The 20,149-nt window shown below is 39.3% G+C and overlaps 1 protein-coding gene across 1 annotated transcript in view; it reads left to right on the forward strand.

Annotated features, from left to right (window-relative positions):
- The first annotated feature begins 2,773 nt into the window (after positions 1-2,773).
- Positions 2,774-20,149, forward strand: part of LOC120538539 (neuropeptide FF receptor 2-like) — a 41,213-nt gene continuing 23,837 nt past the window's right edge. The window contains exons 1-2 of the mRNA XM_039767935.1: positions 2,774-3,034; positions 19,266-19,560. Of these exons, the coding sequence (XP_039623869.1) occupies positions 19,281-19,560 (280 nt within the window). The 5' untranslated portion in view covers positions 2,774-3,034; positions 19,266-19,280. The remainder of the gene's footprint in view (positions 3,035-19,265; positions 19,561-20,149) is intronic.

A 20,149-nucleotide genomic window follows, 5' to 3' on the forward strand; every position in this document is an offset into this window, starting at 1 on the left:
CACAACTCCAGTTTTGCGATACTATGATGTGTCTAAACCTGTTACCATCCAAAGCGATTCAAGCCAACACGGTCTTGGCTGTTGCCTCATGCAAGAGGGCCAGCTCATTGCTTTTGCTTCGAGAGCATTGACTTCAGCTGAGCAAAACTATGCACAGATAGAGAAGGAATGCCTAAGTATTGTATTTGCTTGCCAGCGTTTCCACCACTACTTATATGGCCGAGATCAAATCATAGCAGAAACGGATCACAAACCTCTTATCTCAATTTTCAATAAATCCCTTATCTGTGCACCAAAACGTCTTCAGAGTATGCTGCTTGCCCTCCAGCATTACAACCTCAAAGTGGTATATAAACCGGGTCCTGAAATGTTTTTGAGTGACGCCCTCAGCAGAGCCTCTACAGCGGACACGAACAGTGGTTCAGGTGAAGCATGGCACTCAGTCTGTGCGCTACAGCAGGAGCAGTTCGATCTAGAACACGTGACTCAGGCCGATTATCTCAATGTCACGGATCAGCGCCTTACTCAAATAAGGCAGCACACAGAAAAAGATGAAAACCTCCAAGCGCTTAAATCCACAGTTCTAACAGGATGGCCAAACCTGAAAGAAGACACCAACTTAACAGTCAGAGAATACTGGCCATACAGGGAAGAACTCAGTGTGCAAAATGGCGTGCTTTATAAAGGTCAGAGAGTGATTATCCCAAAATCAATGCGCCCAGAAATGTTAAGATGGACACATGCAAGTCACATTGGTGGAGAAGCTTGTTACAGACAGGCACGTGACACCTTATACTGGCCCAGCATGCAGAGTGAGATTAAAGACTTTGTGAGCAAATGTACAGTCTGCAATGAATACGCTATAGAGCAGCAAAAAGAGACAATGATGTCTCATGAACTTCCTACCAGACCCTGGCAAATCATCAGCATCGATCTCTTCCAACACAACGGTAAAGATTTTCTGCTGCTGGTTGACCACTATTCGGACTTTTGGGAGATAGACCTCTTACCTGATTTGGCTGCAGAAACAACCATCAAACGTTGTAAGGCACAGTTTGCCCGGTATGGTCAGCCTGATAGAGTAATCACCGATAATGGGCCCCAGTTTGCTTGTTTTCAATTCAGACACTTTGCTGCAGCATGGGAATTTGAACATTGCACATCTTCCCCACGACACCCAAAGGCTAATGGCAAGGCTGAAGCTGCCGTGAAACTAGCAAAGAATCTGATCAAAAAAGCACTGCGTGACGGCACTGACGCCTGGAAGGCCATACTCCAGTGGCGTAACACACCCACTGAAACAATGGACAGTAGCCCAGCACAGTGCCTAATGTCCAGGCGCTTGAAGACTGCCCTTCCAGTCACCAATTCATTGTTAGAGCCCAGTGTTGTGACAGGTGTTGTGGAGAAACTACATCAGAGAAAACAGATAGCAAAGCTTACTTATGATCGCAGTGCAAAAGATCTCCCAGAGTTCTCAGTGGGGGAAGCAATTCGGATGAAGCCGCCACCAGGTGATCAAACGGGCATCTGGAAGCTGGGATCCTGTGTGCAGAAGGTAGCCCCGAGATCCTACTTAGTAGGAATAGATGGCTCGCTGTATCGTCGGAATAGGGTGGACTTGAGGCCTGCAGAGTCCTCTATGCAAAATTCAGATTTAAAGTCTGGGACTTTGTCAACTTTCAGTCAATCGGAAGGAAATGGCAAGGCAGAGCAACACAAGGAGGAGGAGCAGTCATCCCCTGCAATAGCAACAACACCCTCTGTTCACGACTCCTGTGGTGATGTTAGTGATGCCACCCCCGCACAACATACCACCGTCATCTCACGCTTTGGTCGGGTGTCCAGGCCTCCCAACAGACTCAATTTGTGATGTACCCACCCTTGTTCTTGAAGTTTTTTCTCAGTAATTTGTTTTGTTCCTACTCGTGTGTTATTGTTGCTATTAGGCCTACATTGTTTAAAAAAAAAAAAAAATAATAATAATAGCTTTACTTGGCATCAATGGTAATTCTAGTTATACACTTGATGGCCAATTTCGTTCAGAAGGGAAAGATGTTAAGGGATGTTAACTAGCGGGCTGGCGCGGCTAATGATGATGTCTTCAGGCTGGGTCAGCACGGGCTTGCTTCGGTGTATTTGTTGCAGCAGTTTATAACACGACCAGCTTTGAACTAATTGCCCGACTACTGTCGTTATTAACTTGTGAAACAAAGAACAACTCTGGCATATTTATTATAAGAATGATGAGCGCGATGTAGTTGTCTCAGCAAAAAAAAAAAAAAAATCTACTGGACCGATTTTGCTCAAATCAGTAAAATACTGAATGGTACAGTTTTAAAAACTGCAAAGTTTCATTCTGGTTGCACAGTTCGTTTTGTCCACTGATATACACACACGCACACACAAACTGACAGGCATCACTCAAAGTTTAGTAAATTTAAATTTCGACCCCGACACAATGCGTTTCCTACCTACAGTTAAAAGGTGCTGGAAACAAAAGGAAACGTGACCGTTTATTATTTTTTTCTTTCTCCTGATTTCGAACGGCTGCTACACTGAGTGATATCGCAGAGTCGATATTATTGATCAAATAGGCGTGTTGCAGCGACTTACACACTCACACCGATTGGCGCTTCTTTCACTCCCGCACGTGCATTTATCTCCTGTGCAGCAGGCCACGCCCCTCTCAGCGCACCGCGTGTCGGTGTCCGTCGCTATTTGTGAGAGCAGCTTCACACCTTGCAGCAGACGGGGTTTCGTTTTTACTTGGTTAGCATTACTATTTTGCTCGTCTCTTTGGTGTGTGGAATTGTTTTTCCTGAATTTGGAGATCATCCTGCCACCTTTGCCTCATATTTACGGATTTCAAATACAGCGAGAAAAAAAACTTAAGAGTGTCTTATTAGCACATTGATGAAAACTGATTTGCGATGAGACATTAAATGACTTATTTCTATTCTGAATCTATTTTAACATCTGGTCTGAAACGAACAGGAGTACACAACGCTTTTCCGCACTTCTGGACTGTCAGGTACAATTACTCACCCTTTTTCCTCAGGGCTTTAATATGTTAATGTTAATGCGACGAACACTGTGTTTGAATATGAATAATATATTACTTGCTACCGCGCTCAGTAGATAAAATCTGAGCTCCTCGCCTATGGCAATGAATTTTATATTTTACCGAACAGGTGAAATATCAGAGCTAACATGTCTGTGACGTGGAACTTTATTTAGAGGTACACTTGTCTGTCAGCTCCTAAAAAAACGAAGAAATAATAAAGAAATCGATTTAGTTAGCAAGATATATTAAATATATCTCGATCAATGAAACTGGTATTTTGCCTAGCGGCTGATAGTCTCAATCTAAGGGAATCCTCGGTCAGGAAGAAAAAAAATACGGAAATATCCATTGAAATAATAAAATGTGAAGACAGTACGAGTTTTATTGTTAAAGTATTATCAAAGTCGCTCCCTGCAGTGTTTTACATTTAAGAGTCCCGTATCACATTGACTGCTCATGAAGTTTCATTTGATAGACGGATTTTGAATTCTTGCATTTGTAGCCACGTAAACGTGAAATAAAATAACCGTCACACCTCAATTGACCGTCAAGATGACAGATGCTTTATTTTATACAAGGTTTAATACAGCATGTAACAATACTCGAAAATTAAAGCCCATGTCTATAGACAAACGTAAAGATTTGAAATTAATGAACTATAGAACTCTGGCCAGTTATGCACATATGTGTATTTGCGCGTGGGTTTGGGTTCATGGGGATGCTGCGCCGCTGACTGATGGCTCCAGCGTCCTGGGTGTGAATGCCGTGCTGGACTGTTGTCTGCGCTGAGTATGCATAACCTCCGTGTCAGCGTGGGCTTTTCTTCGAGTACTGTTATTTTACTCACTTGTTCCAGAAATGGGTGTGTTGACTGATGATTCTAAATTGGTTTCCTGGGGTTGGTAATGGTTCAGCCCTGTAACGTCCATAGTTTGCGTTTTTTGCTCATTGATACTTGGATCGGTTCAAACCTCCCCAGCCTGAGACCAAAAACTAAAGCAGAGTTTTAGAATATTTGTAGGAAAACAAAAAGCTGTGTATTGCAATAATAATAATTTATGATATCGATAACGATGTCTTATTTTAATTAATAAATGATTATTGATCATAATTAATAAATTATTTGTATGTATTAATTAACATATCATTAATTATTAATTCTGTTATTTATTATTTAATTAATCTTTCTTTCATGAATGTTTCCTTCATTTTTTCCTCTACCAGCATAATTTTGCTCTTCCCCTTGCCTCTTTTAACGCGGTTACTACAATCGGAGGATGGCTGTGTTTTCTTTAGCCTCTGTGCTGCGTTTCTTGAATGAGCCTATTGAAGGGTCTTGACTCCGCCCCTACTGGAGACTCATTGGCCGGTTCTAAGTAGTAACAGCCACTCAGGTTACATGGATAAGCAGATAAGGAGGACCACAGCTACAAACCGATTTCAGATCGAGCGCTATGCTTCTGAACTATATATCTGCATTCCAATATTACCATTAGTATTCTTATAATATTTGGTCTGAGGTTTAAAAAAATTCGGTATTAGCACTAGGGCATTAAAAACTAAATGTAACATAATGCCAGCTGGAAATTAAGATGTTTTTGGGTGGAGCACATAGGAATACGGCAAGCAAAGTTTTCCGTCGGGTAATTAAAACTTAAATGTACAAGTTTTCAATTATGTGTTGATGGAAGCTGAACAATTTAGTAGGGTGGATGTTCACTGATGGAAGCCTTTTCAATCTACCAATGAAGATTTGTATTACTGGATTTTTGAAACTTTTCTCATTCCAGCAGTTTTCTAATCTGACTTTGTCACTGCAGGCTCATAGTGCTTATTGGACTGGGTGGGGACATATGGTTGGGTGGCATTGTGGAGTTTTGGTATAGTAGATGTGGGAATGGTGTCTTCTTTTTTGTTCATTTTCATTATTATTATGGGATTGAAATCTGCTCCTATGTAACTTAAGATAAGAAAGAAAATTGTTTTACAGACAGAAACATCTATAAGAATTTTGAGTGACGATTAACTAATATCAAGCAATTCTTCTGAAGCATACCACTTCTGTCTACTTGTCATCTGGGACAGCCATGAATACTGTCTTCACCAGTTTCCTTCTTGCTCCGACTACTTGTAACACTGATGTCACATCACATGACTTTTAGTCTTGGGGTATGTCATATTTGCCAAAGGAAATTGCTGATCACCAGTTATAATAGATGGTGGCACCAGGCAAATCTATTTACAGGTCTTCTGAAAAATGTCATCACCCCATTAATTATACAGGTAACAGTAATTCTTTACATTTATATTGCACTTTCTCACTGCTCAAAGTGCTTTTCGTAATGACTGGGAAACAACTTCAGCCACTCCTAATGTGTAGCATCCACCTGGATGATGAGACGGCAGCCATTTGTGTGCCAGTCTGCTCACCACACATTAGCTATTAGGTAGTGAAGGGGTGAGAAAGACAGGCAAGTAGAGACACAGGATACACCCTGCTGTTTTCAAATGATGCCCAGGTATCTTTTATGACCACCGTGAGTCAGGACTTGGGTTTACATGTCATTTTAAAAATGAAGCCATTTTTATAGCACAGTGTCCCTGTCATTGCACTAGGCCATTAGGATTCACATTCAGACCACAGGGTAAGCACCCCCTGCTGGCCTCACCAACTCCTCTTCCAGCAGCAACCCAAGCTTTTCCTAGATGGTCTCCCATCCAAGTACTGGCCAGGCCCAAACAGGCTTAGCTTCAGGTGGGTGACCTCATGTGGTAAGACTGCTTGAAAGCTTTCACATTTTTCCTGTTATACAAAATTGAATCGCAGTGGATTTCTTTTGGTATTTTTGAAACTGATCAATAGAAAAAAAATAGACAAAGTAAAAAACAGATCTCTGCAAAGTGTGAAGTAAACTAATTACAGATCTAGAACACAAAATAATTGTTTGCATAAGTATTAACCCTCTGAAGTCCATATTTAGTAGATGCACTTGTGGCAGCCATTGACAGCCTGTGCACAGGTCTCAATCAGCATTGCACATCTGGACACTAACATTTTCTCAAACTGCTCAAGACTGGTCAAGTTACATGAGGATTGTGAGTAAATATCCTAAGTTGGACTGAGATCAGAACAGTAAACTTGTTGTTTTAAAGCCATTCTGTGTAGCTTTGGCTGTACAGTATGCCTGGATTCAAACAAATCTTCACCCAAGATATTTCATATTTTACCTAATCAACTACATTGTTTTTGAAGATCTGCATTTATTCTGAAACTGATGCCTGCAACACATTCCAAGAAAGTTGGAACGGGGTAGTTTAGGACTAATAACAATGTGACAAGTTGAAATAACAAGGTGACATGAAACAGGTCAATTATATTCTAGTATATAAAGAGCATCCAAAAAAGGCCTAATCCTTCAAGGTCAAGGATGGATTGAAGCTCACCAGTTTGCCAGCAGAGGTGTCCATAAAGAATCCTGCACTTTGAGAACAACCTTCCCCAGAGACAAATCAGGTAGGATTATGGCATTTCATCCTTTACCGTGTAATAATCAATAGATTCAAGGTGTCCATTTAGATCTTGGTGCATAAAGGGCAAAGTTGAAAACCATTTTTGAATGTTCCCGATGTCTGAACACTCACATGTCACTATTTTAAATTGTCATGTGTCTGTCATGGATATTGTGACTCTGGAATACTTTGGTAAACCTTTATCAGTCAACACCATTGACCTCTGCATTCACAGATGCAAGTTAAGACTTTACTACACAAATACAGAAGTAAAATATCAATGCTGTCCAGAAGGTCCTCTGGCTTGTCTGGCCTCCGTCTCGTCTGAGGTAGAAAGTTGGACATTGGGATTGTATTTTGGGCTCTGATGAGTCAACATTCCAAATAGTTTTTGGTAAAAAAGCAGCCACCATATTCTTTAGCCCAAAGTGGAAAGGGACTGTAACTGGCATCAGTTTCTGTCATGGTATAGTGGTGCTTCACTGCTCATGCTATGGGTAACTTGCACATCTGTGAAGGCACCATAATGCAGAAAAACATGTACAAATTTTGGAGCAATATATGCTGCCATCTTTTCCAGGGACATTCCTGTATTTTCCAGCAGGACAATGTCAAACCATATTCTGTGCAGATTTCAAGTGTATGCCTCTGTAGCCAAGGATTATGGGTGTGAGACAAGTGTGTCTGCAGTCCTGACCTGCCCCTGACTGACAGAGGGTGTGGTACATTATGAAGCTCAAAATATGGCAACAAAGGCCCTGTGTAATTGTGCACCTGAAGACCTGCATAATGGATAAACGAGGAAATGTCTGCTTGCTAAACTTAAGCAACTTGTGTCTTCAGTACCCAAATGCCTAGTAAGTGTTATTAACAGAAATGGTGATATTAGATAGATAGATACTTTATTAATCCCAAGGGGAAATTCACTTTTTTTTCAGTATTACACAGTGGTAAACACATAAATGCCCCAGGGTTTTTTGGAGCGTGTTGCAGTCATCAGATTTAACATGAGCATATATTTTCAAAAACGACAATTAAATTCACAAGGTAGATTTTAAATAATATGCTGTTTTATTGTTTTCAGTGGTGCACAGGATGAAGAAATCACAAATCACTTGTTTTTATTAACATTTTCCATACTGTACCAATTTTGTCTGAATTGGGGTTGTAAAATGTTTCTCTGCTTATGCTATAATTAACTGTTATCCAACCAGATAGTAAACTGCCTTCTGCTCAAGTCCTCAGTTGTAACAGTTGTACAACTACAGACAATCAATGACTAACTTTATTAGGTACACAACATAAGTGTTATGGGATGACCAAATATTACTGCCAATTGAATGAATTCCACCATAACACAGCTGTAAATATTTGTTTTCCAACAAGCTAATTTTCCAAGCTGGGATAATTTTCCAGATCCAGAAAACATTTCAGAAATTTGACTTTCAAGTATTTGAATACATTAGACTCCTGACTCACAAGATGTCAATCCAACCCTGACTAATATAACTTGGGGTGGCTCACGGTCCAAGCAATGTCCAGGCAATGAGAGGAATGAATTATGAATAAAACCTGCAATTTTACAGGAAAATGTCAGGCTGCCTGCGGTATGACAACAATGTTCAACACAAAAAAGATCTTTGAGAAAAGGGCAGTAGTAGCTGAAATGATGTATTTTAGGTGGCATAGTCAAGGCACTGACATTAAGCCAAATGAAACTGTGTGGCATCACCTAAAGGGAGAAAAAAATAATTCATGAAAGCCAGACGACAAAAATTAATAGGCTGAAATGAATTTAAAACATGAAATGGAGAGAAATAATCAAGGCTGAGGGGCAAGACTGGTCTGGTCAATTCTTCTTTCCAAAAGTGCTCAAGCTCCGCCAGGTAGAATGAAGATTGAGAGTGAACAACCCTTGTCAAGTCCAACCACATATTCTCAACTGGACTGAGATCAGGACATTGTCATTGTTGTTTTGTAGCCATTCCTGCATAGCTTTGGCTTTATGCTTGGGGTTCTTATCCTGATGGAAGATAAATCTTCTCCCATGGTGCAGGTTTCATGCAGACTGTTTTGTTTCAGGAGTTCCCTTTATTTTGCTGCTTTCATTTTACCTTCTCCCATAATAGGCCTTCCAGGGCCTGCGTACAGAATCATTCCAACCGCATGATGCTGCCATCACCACACCTCACGCAGGAATGGTGTATTTTTGATGAAAAAAAGAGATGTTGTGTGTTTATTAACCATGACTTTCTCTTTGTCTCCCCCATAAAACTGCGACTGGTGTAGCACCTGGGCAGCAGTTGGTACCTGCAGAGCCACAGTAACTTGTAACTCCTTCACAGTCCTCATAAGTTCCTTGGTGGCCTTCCTCACCAGTTATCTTTTGCATGATCACTCAGTTTTTGTGGATGGCCTCCTCTAGCATATTTAGAGCTGTGCCATACTCTTTCCATTTCTTGATGGCTGATTTAGCTGGACTCCAAGGGATAGTCAGTGACTTAGAGATTTACTTGCCACCATTTTTCTTGTGCTTTTTAGTTACCTTTTCCTTGAGATGTTTTGGAATGTTCTTTTGTCTTCATTGTGTAGGTTCGGCCACCACACTGACTCACCACAACATGGACGTTCCACATTCAGGTGCATTAAGACTACAATCAGTTAAAACCACAGGAAGGTGATCTCCATTGAACACATTCTGTGACTAATTGGCTGCACCAGTGATGATTTAGGGGTGTCTTAGTAAAGTGGGTGAATACTTAAATAATGTGAATGCCATAATGGAGGGACTGGTATCCTGACAGAGAAGAAGGGTGATTCCATACCTGGATGAGATTCCATAATAGAAATGCATCTTGCTTGAGAGGCCATAATGGAAGGATATTGGGAGGCTCCTTCTGGGGGCCATATATTGCCCCTATACATGGGGATTAGGTGGCAGCTCCCATTTGTACACCCACAGGGCATATTAGGAGCTGTAGTCCTGATGGGCAGCTCTGTTGGGCTGTTTGGATGCCACCAGGGGGAGCTGTGGCACTATGGCTTCTTTGGGGGGCTTCTGTCTGTCCCAAAAGTGCTTCCCATGCCTGTCATAAAAGAGGCCATCTTCTCTGCATCAGAGAGTCAGAGTTGGGAGGCAGTGGACAACACGCACAGAAGAGGAATAGAAGGAGATGGAGATGCTGCTTTGAATATTATAAGGTAACTTGAACTATCTGAAGGTGATTTTGTAAAATAAGTAACTCGTTATCTAACCTCGAATCAGTGATTGGCCAAGTTGTGTCAGGTGTTTGAAGATAAGGGGCACACCCTAGTGGTCAGAATGATCAATCATTTTTCTGTTTTATTTTTGTAATTACACCACTTTTAAGAGATCTGCTGTCACTTTGACACTAAAGTGTCTTTTTCTGTTGATAAGTATCAAAAAAGCCAAATTAAATCCACTGAGATTAAACGTTTCATTCTTTCCTCACAAGCCCGAAACATCAGCTGTAACCGGGGTTGCCATTGCACCTGCAGAGCACGAAAGCTGAAACGATTTCTCCGAACTGAAGGCCATAAGTGAGCTTAAGAAAGACATTCAGAAAAATATGAAGAAAGATAATAAAGACGTGGACATGAGTCTATACAATCGCTTTGACGCGACCTTTAAAGGTATGCTGCGGAAAATTGAGGAACACATCCAAGAAAATATGTCTATACTGAAGAAACTTGCCAATCAGCTGGATGACGTTAAGCAGACATTTACAGCCTAAATTGAAACAGTGGAACAATTGGCATCTAACGCCAATGGAAAAGCTACAGCTGCGAATTCTGAATGCAAGAAACTCGGAGACAGACTTACAGCTCTGGAAGATGGATACAGAAGGAATAATATTAGAAATGAAGGTCTACCTGAGAATTGTGAAAGTCCAAACCCTGTGAAATTCGCAGTTGAACTATTCTCTAAAATAATTGGTGAAGAATTTAAATCAGATACCGAGATAGCAGCAGCTTATCGCTTAAGCGGATCAAATACCTTTAGACCTAGGTCTTTTATTGTCCGCTTCGAGAGATTACTATGTAAGCTAGATGTGATGGCACTTCTCAGACACAAGTAAGAGGTTATATTTGAAAATAACCATATTCCTACTATCCCGGATTTCTCTCCTGCAACAGCTGCTAAACATGCAGCCTTCTACAACATTAAACAGCGGTTACGGCAAACCGATATCAAATACAGCCTCTTGTATCCTGCCAAACTGAAAGTGGATGTTCAAGGCCAATACCACATCTTCTCCAGCAAGGAGGAAGCAGAAAAGGAATTAAGGAAGCTGATCCCGACACTATTCTGAAACACAATAGTGAGTCACATCCTGTTATGGCACATCCTGTTATGGCATGGCAAGGATATATAACCTGCTGTCTGATCCACTTGTAATGATACAGGTATCATAATTATACATCCTTTTCATTACTCAGACGCTTTCTGTTTCTGTTTTACTTACAGTTATAGACATGTGTGTGGAAGAAATTAATAATTTTGTTTTACTGCCCTAAAGGAGACTGTTTAACATCATACCCTTGGTTTATTGTTACTGTTATTATTGCATTTGGATTTACTATGCTAATCCTGGACCACGTTTTAACACCATTCCCTGGGTTTTATTATCTTAATCCTTTAAGATTGCTGAAGATTATATTTTATGCTTATAGTTTGTTAATGATTATATTTAGGCATATACTGTAGTATTTAGACTGTAATGGAAATAGATATCTCTACTTTTAATCCTCAAACGCCGCTGCTGGGGGGCTTGTTTTGTTTTGGACATGCTCTTTCTCTATGTATGTCAGAGGACCAGGACTCTGTGAAGTGGGGTCCTGCCTCACTTGGGGAGGCAAAATGGGGGGTGGGTGGGGAGAGAAAGAGAGCAGGTTATATCTAATCTATCCTTTTAACCCTTATAATTACAACTATCAATGTAACAATAGGCTGCATGGCAATAGCTCGTGGGGAAATTGGAAATTAAGGTTAAAGCTGTCTCACTTCCAGTTAAGACTATAAAATGACATTAAAAATTCCAAATCAATGTCTCCATGATGGGACAGTTAACTTTGTGAGCTGGAATGTTAAAGGCCTGAATCACGAATTAAAGAGAAAGAAAGTATTCTCTCACCTAACAAGTTTAAACGCTAAAATAGTATTTTTACAGGAGACCCACTTACTAAGCAAGGATCAGTGCCGGCTGCAAAAAGACTGGACTGGCCAAATGTTCCATTCTAGCTTTACAAAGAAAACTAGAGAAGTGGGAATTTTCATACATAGAACAGTCTCCTGAAGGGAGATATGTGATTGTCATGGGCAACTTATTTAATTGTAAAGTGATTTTGATAAATGTTTATGCACCTAATGTCGATGATAAGGAATTCATGCAAAATTTATTTGCATCCATTCCTAATGCGAACACTCATAAAATTATAATGACTGGGGACTTTAATTGTGTTTTAAATCCACTCTTAGATAGGACTCCTGTCACAGGGGGATGACATCTAACACTGCAAAGACAATTACACAGTTTGTAACTGACCACAACTTATCAGACCCCTGGAGGTTTCTAAACCCAAACTCAAGAACATATTCGTTCTACTCACCAGTACATCATTGATACTCAAGAATAGATTATTTATTTATAGATAATAATTTCTTGCCTACGATTAAATCTTGCATGTACAAGGCTGTTGTTATTTCCGACCATGCCCCTCTAAACTTGGAACTAAAATCATTAGGCCCCCCACACTCATCTCGCAGATGGCGTCTTAACCCGCTTCTATTAGCAGATGAGAACTGTACAGAATTTATATCCAAACAAATCAGTTTCTTCCTAGAGACAAATACATCCTCAGAGGTGTCTGCAGGAATACTCTGGGAAACTCTTAAGGCCTTCTTAAGAGGACAGATTATTTCATATCTTTCCCACAGGAATAAATTAGAAACCAAGAAAGTATCAGAGCTAAAAGCAAATTACTAGAATAGATGAAGAACATGCCAGGCTTCCAAGCGAGGCTCTACATAGGAAAAGGCAGGCTCTGCATTCAGAACTCAACCTCCTGACAACTAAAGAAACTGAACAACTAATTTATAAATCAAGACATCATTACTATGAACACGGAGAGAAAGCTAATAAGCTTTTAGCTCAACAAATCCACAAGCAAGAAGTTCGCAATGCAATCCCAGTAATCACCAACATGAACGGAGATGAAATCATTGACCATAAAAATATAATGTACACATTTAGAGACTACTATAAATCCTTATATTCTACTGAGTTTAAAGAAGACAACACACAATCTAATGCATTTCTGGATACATTACAGATACCACAAATAGATACTTTTAGTGCGGAGGAACTGGATAAACCTTTGGCTCTATCAGAATTACTAGATGCTATAAAGTCACTTCAAGGTGGGAAAGCAGCAGGCCCTGATGGCTACCCTGTAGAATTTTATAAGAAATTCTCCACTCAGCTAGCTCCCCTCTTATTAGCAACATTTACAGAAGCTAGAGACAATCAAATTCTACCTCAAACTTTTCGCCAAGCATTAATCACTGTCTTTCCTAAACAAAATAAGGACTTATTACAATGTGCATTATACAGACCAATTTCACTTTTGAATAATGATGTTAAAATACTCTCAAAAATCATAGCTAGAAGGATGGAGAAAGTGCTGCCTTCGATAATATCACAAGATCAAACTGGATTTATCAAGGGTCGACACTTATCTTCAAATCTTCGACGCCTGTTTAATGTAATATACTCACCAGTAAAGTCAAACACCCCAGAAATATTATTATCATTGGATGCAGAAAAAGCATTTGACATGATTGAATGGAAATACCTTTTCACTACATTAGAGAAATTTGGGTTTGGCCCGAACATTTGTGCATGGATCAAACTACTGTATACCAATCCAGAAGCTTCAGTTTGTATCAACAACATTTGTTCAGACTACTTTAAACTAGAATGTGGTACCAGACAAGGATGCCCCTTGTCACCACTGCTATTTGCAATCGCCATTGAACCACTGGCAGTTCACTGTCCAAATGCTTATCAGATAAAGGGGATTATTAGAGAGGGACTGGAACAGAAAATTTCTCTATATGCAGATGATATGGTACTGTATATATCAGACCCACAAAATTCTGTGCCTGCAGTCTTAACAGCACTCACAGAATTTCAAAAGATCTCTGGTCTCAGAATTAATTTGAATAAAAGTGTACTCTTTCCAGTGAATTCTCAAGCATATAATATTAGATTAGACACCCTACCTTTTATCATTGCAGAGTTTAAATACCTAGGGTTAACATCACAAGTAAACACAAAGCTCTTTATCAACAAAATTTCTGTATAGAAAAAATTAAACAAGATTTACATAGATGGTCAACCCTTCATCTCACTCTAGCTGGAAGAATTAACGTTGTTAAGATGAATATTCTTCATAAGCTTCTTTTTGTATTTCAAAACATTCCAATATACATTAATAAATCATTTTTTAAGCAATTAGATTCAACAATAACCTCATTTTTTTGGGACTCAAAACATCCATGTATCCAAAGAGCGACACTACAAAGACATAAGGCAGAAGGTGGCATGGCTCTACCTAACTTTCAGTTTTATTACTGGGCAGCAAACATACAAGCTATAAAAACCTGGACACAAATAGATGAAAATACACAGGCTAGAAGTAAAATTGTGCAGTATTTCTTTATATTCCCTGCTTTGTGTCCCAACAAATGTAAGTTAATGCCAATATACTAAAAACCCAATTGTGCTTTACTCACTCAGAATATGTAATCAATGTAGAAAGCATTTTAAGATGGAGAATCTTTTATCTGTGGCACCTCTGCAAGAGAACCACCTCTTTCAACCCTCACAAACATATGCAGTTTTTAATATCTGGAAAAGATTTTTGATTAACTTGCTTAGAGATCTTTATATAGACAACATCTTTGCATCCTATGAACAATTACATTCCAAATTTAACTTTCCAGCTACACATTTCTTTCACTATCTTCAAATTAGGAACTTTGTTAAACAGAACCTGCCCAATTTTCCTCATCTTGCACCCTCCTCCATGCTGGAAAAAATATTGCTCAGTTTCGAGGACTTAGACACCATCTATGCAATATATAAAATTATTTTACAGTCCCTCCCTTTCAAAGATCCAAGAGGACAATGGGAAAAAGATCTTTTGATCAATATATCAGAAAAGGAGTGGAAGGTAGCAATGCAGAGAATTCACTCGAGCTCCATATGCACAAAGCATACAATTATTCAACTCAAAATTATATATCAAGCACATCTTTCTTGCTTAAAACTGTCCAAAATGTTTCCAGGGCAAGATCCAACCTGCAAACGCTGCAATCAAGTCCCAGCTTCACTGGGTCACATGTTTTGGGCCTGCACCAAATTAACATCATTTTGGACCAAACTTTTTAAGTGTCTTTCAGACACACAATCCCTCCTAACCCTTTAACAGGTGTTTGGGGTTCTTCCAGATGGGCTTAAAGTGGAGAAGGACAAACAAACTGTGATTGCATTCACTACACTATTGGCACACAGACTTATTTTGCTAAACTGGAAGAATCCTAACTCTCCTCTTTTAAGTCAGTGGGAAACTGATGTTTTATACTATTTGAAATTGGAAAAAAATCTAATTCTCAGTTAGAGGATCGGTACAGAATTTTTTCAATATCTAGCGGGATCTAATCAATAATATTTTAGAATAAGCTCTTAAAGCACCAAGGTAGCAATTTTTTCCGCATTTCTTTTCCTTCTCTATTCATCTCTATTGCTCTTTTAAACTAATCAATTTAGGTATGTTTACAAGCTTTAAGGTTTACTCCATTGGTCATACTCTCTTTCTTAGGGGTGGGGGTTAATTTGTTGACATCCTATTTTTTTTTTTGTAAAAATTGATCTATTTGTATGGAATGATTACAATACAATTAATAAAATAAAATAAAAAAAAGTTGAATAGCAGTAAAATATGAAAACGTCCACGTGGGAGAATACTCTATAAATCTATCTAATGTAAGTCTTCATCTTTGCAGTATAATTTAATAAAATCATTTCATTTTGCTATTGTCTTAGGTGGCTTAAGTGAGACATATTTCTCTTGACATTGCATACTTGAGAATCAAACCCGTGCATCTTTCATATTCACAAAAAATTTTACGAACATATCACAGGCTACTATTTCTCACTCCACAGAGATGAATAGCCACTTTACTAATGCTTTGTAAGTGTGATTAAAACCAAAAGAAGCCTTTATTAAGGTCTTGTTACATAAAAGTATAGGGGTAATGGATGCATTTGTGTAGTAGCTAACAAAAGAGTTACCAAGGAATCTATATATATATATATATATATATATAAAGTCAATGTATGTATGTTCCAGCATCACTTCCAAACGGCTGGAGCGATTTTCATGAAACTTGGTACACGTGTTTCTCATTGGTCGACTATAAGTACTGTAGGGTCAAATCAACCCTAACCCACCCCCTTCTGGGTAGGGTAGGGGTGATCTTGTGGTCTTGTATGCATGTTATCATCCAGTTGACACTCAGAACAACCACCAGAGGGCGAACTGGAGGTGACTGCCAGTATTCTTTATGTCTGAGCACCACCGCACCCCTGTTGCTTTTGAAATTAAATAGAGTCGGCTGGTTCTGAACGTCAACTGGATGATAACATATAGGGTGGTCCAGATCTAATTATGCAATTTTCATTATGCTATAACTTATTAAGTTTATTACATAGAAAATCACCGGAAAAATCCTGGACCATCGAGAAGTGTGCGAACTGACGACATGAAGAATCATCTTTGTGCCGAACTGGAATCGTCCCCGCATAAATCAAAGTCATCCAGACTACCTGGATCTGCATAATTAGATCTGGACCACCCTGTACATACAAGACTGCAAGACAAGCACATTAGTGAGTCTTCATTGTTTGTTAATTTATTTTAATTTTTAAAGTTGTGTTTTATTTTTAATTATATTTTTCTCAAACAATTAAAAAAAACAAAAACACTTTATTTTCCTCCCAGGCAATGCTGGGTATTTCAGCTAGTTTGCTATATAGTTGAAATAAAAAATTCTCAAACTTAGTTCCTGGCCCACTTTTCTGATCAGTTTCTATTTCTCTCAGATTCCACATTCAGAAATGCTTATCAAGAAAACAACAGTTTTGTTTGCCTTTTGTAGGACTTTCAAAGGAGGCACTGACTGCAATAACATTTTCTTGGCTGAAAAGAATGCCATTCTTTGTTTTCGGGAGGTGGTTTATTTAACACTGTTTTAGTAAAAATTCGAGTGTTTAGGACATTGTGAGTATACAACTGGAGACTTCATGTGTTAATTTTGTGAGACAAGAAACGTGTGATATTTTCAAATACATTAGAAAAAAATTCGAAGAGAACATGGCATTCAGATAAACCAATCTCGCCAATCCTATTCACCTAATTCCTCCAAAATGACATCAAGTCAAGTTTTTTTTTTTTTAAATATTATTAATTTTATTGCAATTATTCCATACAAATCAATCAATTTTTACAAAAAGTATAATTAATTAGTTTTGAAGGTCCCTGAAGTCTTACTGAAGTCTGAAGCCCACTACAAGTCCTTGTAACTTATTCCATGTATCTCTGGCTCTCTGTGTAAAGAAAAACATCCTAACATTTGAGTGAAATTTACTCTTAACAAGTTTCCAGCTGTGTCCTCCTGTTCTTGATGAACTCGTTCTTATAGTAGCTATCTCGATCTACTGGACATATGCTTTCACAATTATAAATACTGTTATTATCTCATTTAGCTTGAACTGAAAATGCTCAGCTGTTTTAATTTTTCCTCATAATTCATCTCCTGCAGTCCTGGAATCAGCCTAGTTGCTCTTCTCTGGACTTTTTCTAGCCCTGCAATGTTTTTTTTTTACAGTTGCATACGTACATCTATTTGCTTAGCAGATGCTTTTATCCAATGCAATTTACAAGAGAGGTAAGCATAATCAAGTAACATTAAGCTAAGACTTGTTTACTCAGCAAGTGTAATAGGACAGGTATCAGATGTTGATTGCCACCAATAATTTACAATCATAGGTTATAATCGACAAAGCAATTAAACAAAAAAAAATAACCAACAATATAAAAGATCACAGAGCATAGGTTTTTGTAGCCTGGATATCAAATCTGCACTCAGTACTCTAGTTGAGGCCTCACCAGTGTGTTATAAAGCCTGAGAACAATCTCCTTGGATTTGTACTCCACACATGGTGATACATTCTGTTAGCTTTCTTAATTGTTTTTGTAGTCTCTATGGAAGTTGATAGTGAGTCCACAATGATGTCTAGGTCCTTTCAAGCTTTAGACCTTCTATTGTGTTCTCAAATCTAACAAATTTACTTCCTACATATAATACTCTGTATCAGATGAAATTTAATGTAAGTAAATATACATCTGTCCAAGCATGTCTGCTGTCCAAGTCTCTCTGTAATGGTTCAATAGATCTGAGATTATCTGCCAATCCACCTATCTTGCTATTGTCTGTAAATATTAACCAGCCTATTGTTGATAGTCCTGTTGAATTAATTAAAATACAGGTAGTCATCGACTTATGATCACGTTCAGTTCCGATGGACAGGTCGTACTGTAAGTTGATCTGGACATGAGATGGACTGGTATGTGTATTCAGTCCTACCCATATGTATAGTACTGTATAATAACACATGTCAGTTTCCCTCCACTCCTGCCAGGTCCCACCAACTCCTCTTCTGAGTCTGACCACTGAGTAGATGGAGACAGATCCTTTCATGCTAGACCCAAGAATACTTCTGTGGTCCAGGAGGAAGCCCATTAAAGTAGAGACAGCTCACCCCATCATCTCCCACTGTTGGCACCCATAGAGCCAAACAAAGCTTCCTCAAGGAACTAAAACTTCCAGTATTCCTTGCAGGCACGCAAATGCACATTCTGGCCCAGGAATGCTACCACTCACTATGCTAGGGGAGCATGAACTCTTGGGAGGCAGTCACCTCCCCCACCACCCCCATCCATCCACTACACTGGCCTCCCTGTTAGGTACAGTTTCTGACCATAATGTCAGCCCAGCCCTGCCATCCATCACAATATACAAGGAGACAATACAAACTGTACACAGGCTAGGAATTGCATCAATGTCTTTAGAATGACCCCCTCAATACTTTTATGTTTATATACAATGCGGATTAGGTGGATTCTTCTTCTTCCTCTTCACCTATTCCCACTTCTACGTGGGATCGATGAATTTGACTGACCTTCTCCATTCAGCTTGGTCCTGCACCTCCTCCTCCTCAGTCAAACCCTTTATCCTTCAGATTTTTTTTTACTTTATCCATCCACCTCCACTTTGGTCTCCCTGACATTGCCTTCACCTTTACTTCCATTCCTGTCACTCTTTGGCCCACACATTCATTGGCAATGTTAAAGGGGCCCCTTTTGTGTTCACCGTTCAATGGACTGGCGCCCTGTCCAGATGTAATTCCTGTCTTACATCCTGTGCTGCTGGGATTTGTGGGGAAGCTAGAGCCACTCTGGCTTGGATAAGCAGGTTAAGGAAATGGAAAGATTGATGGCTGACTTAATAGGATAATCTGATATGGTATCTCCTTTATAGGTGACTCAGCAGAAGATGTGGAATTTCACAGACTTCCCAGAGTGGAACAGGAACAAGAATGCGACCTTCTCCCAGTACTATCAGCATTCCCTGGCAGTGGCGGCTAGCTACATTCTTTCCTACCTGTTTATCTTCATTCTCTGTATGATTGGCAATGGCCTTGTTTGTCTCATTGTTCTGAAAAATAAGCGCATGAGGACCGTGACCAACCTGTTTATCTTAAACCTGGCGATCAGTGACCTGCTGGTGGGGATCTTCTGTGTTCCCACCACCCTTGTCGATAACCTGATTACAGGTAAGGAAACAGCTTTTGTTAAAAGCCACTATTTTCTTTTTAGTGTGTTTGGGGGCTTTCAGCAGTAATTCTTAGGTGGGTGCCTTGCAATCAGTTCCAGTGCTAGGTTATTTTGCACCCTAGGCCAAGCTTATTAGTGTGCCAGCTGACTGTTCAGTAGCTAACCAATGCAGCTGGGGTTTCCCCTCCCTTATGATCTGCACATTCACCTTAATGGTGGCACCAATCTTGCCGGCAATGCGTGTTCATGTAAAATGAACTTCATTTTATTTTCCTTTACATTCAATCCATTTCATCCTAAACATTAATCAAAATTGCTGTACCACCTCTATTCAGTGAAACACTCATCCTCTTAGTGATTGAAGAGGAACTATATTTTTTCACCCTTCGTTCGACCAGCCAAACAACCTGATTATACTGATGCTGGCTCAAGTTTTTCAAAGCTTGCTTTGTGTCTTCTTAGAGAAAGCCACAGAAAAATTACTGAACATCTCCATGACATGTACTATGAGTGTTTACAACTACACAAAGCAAAGACTAAATAGAATTAAAATCTAGTTGTTTTCCATCTGGTTGCTGGAACTTGAGA

This window comes from Polypterus senegalus, chromosome 11, assembly GCF_016835505.1.
Source record: "Polypterus senegalus isolate Bchr_013 chromosome 11, ASM1683550v1, whole genome shotgun sequence".
Taxonomy (NCBI): domain Eukaryota; kingdom Metazoa; phylum Chordata; class Cladistia; order Polypteriformes; family Polypteridae; genus Polypterus; species Polypterus senegalus.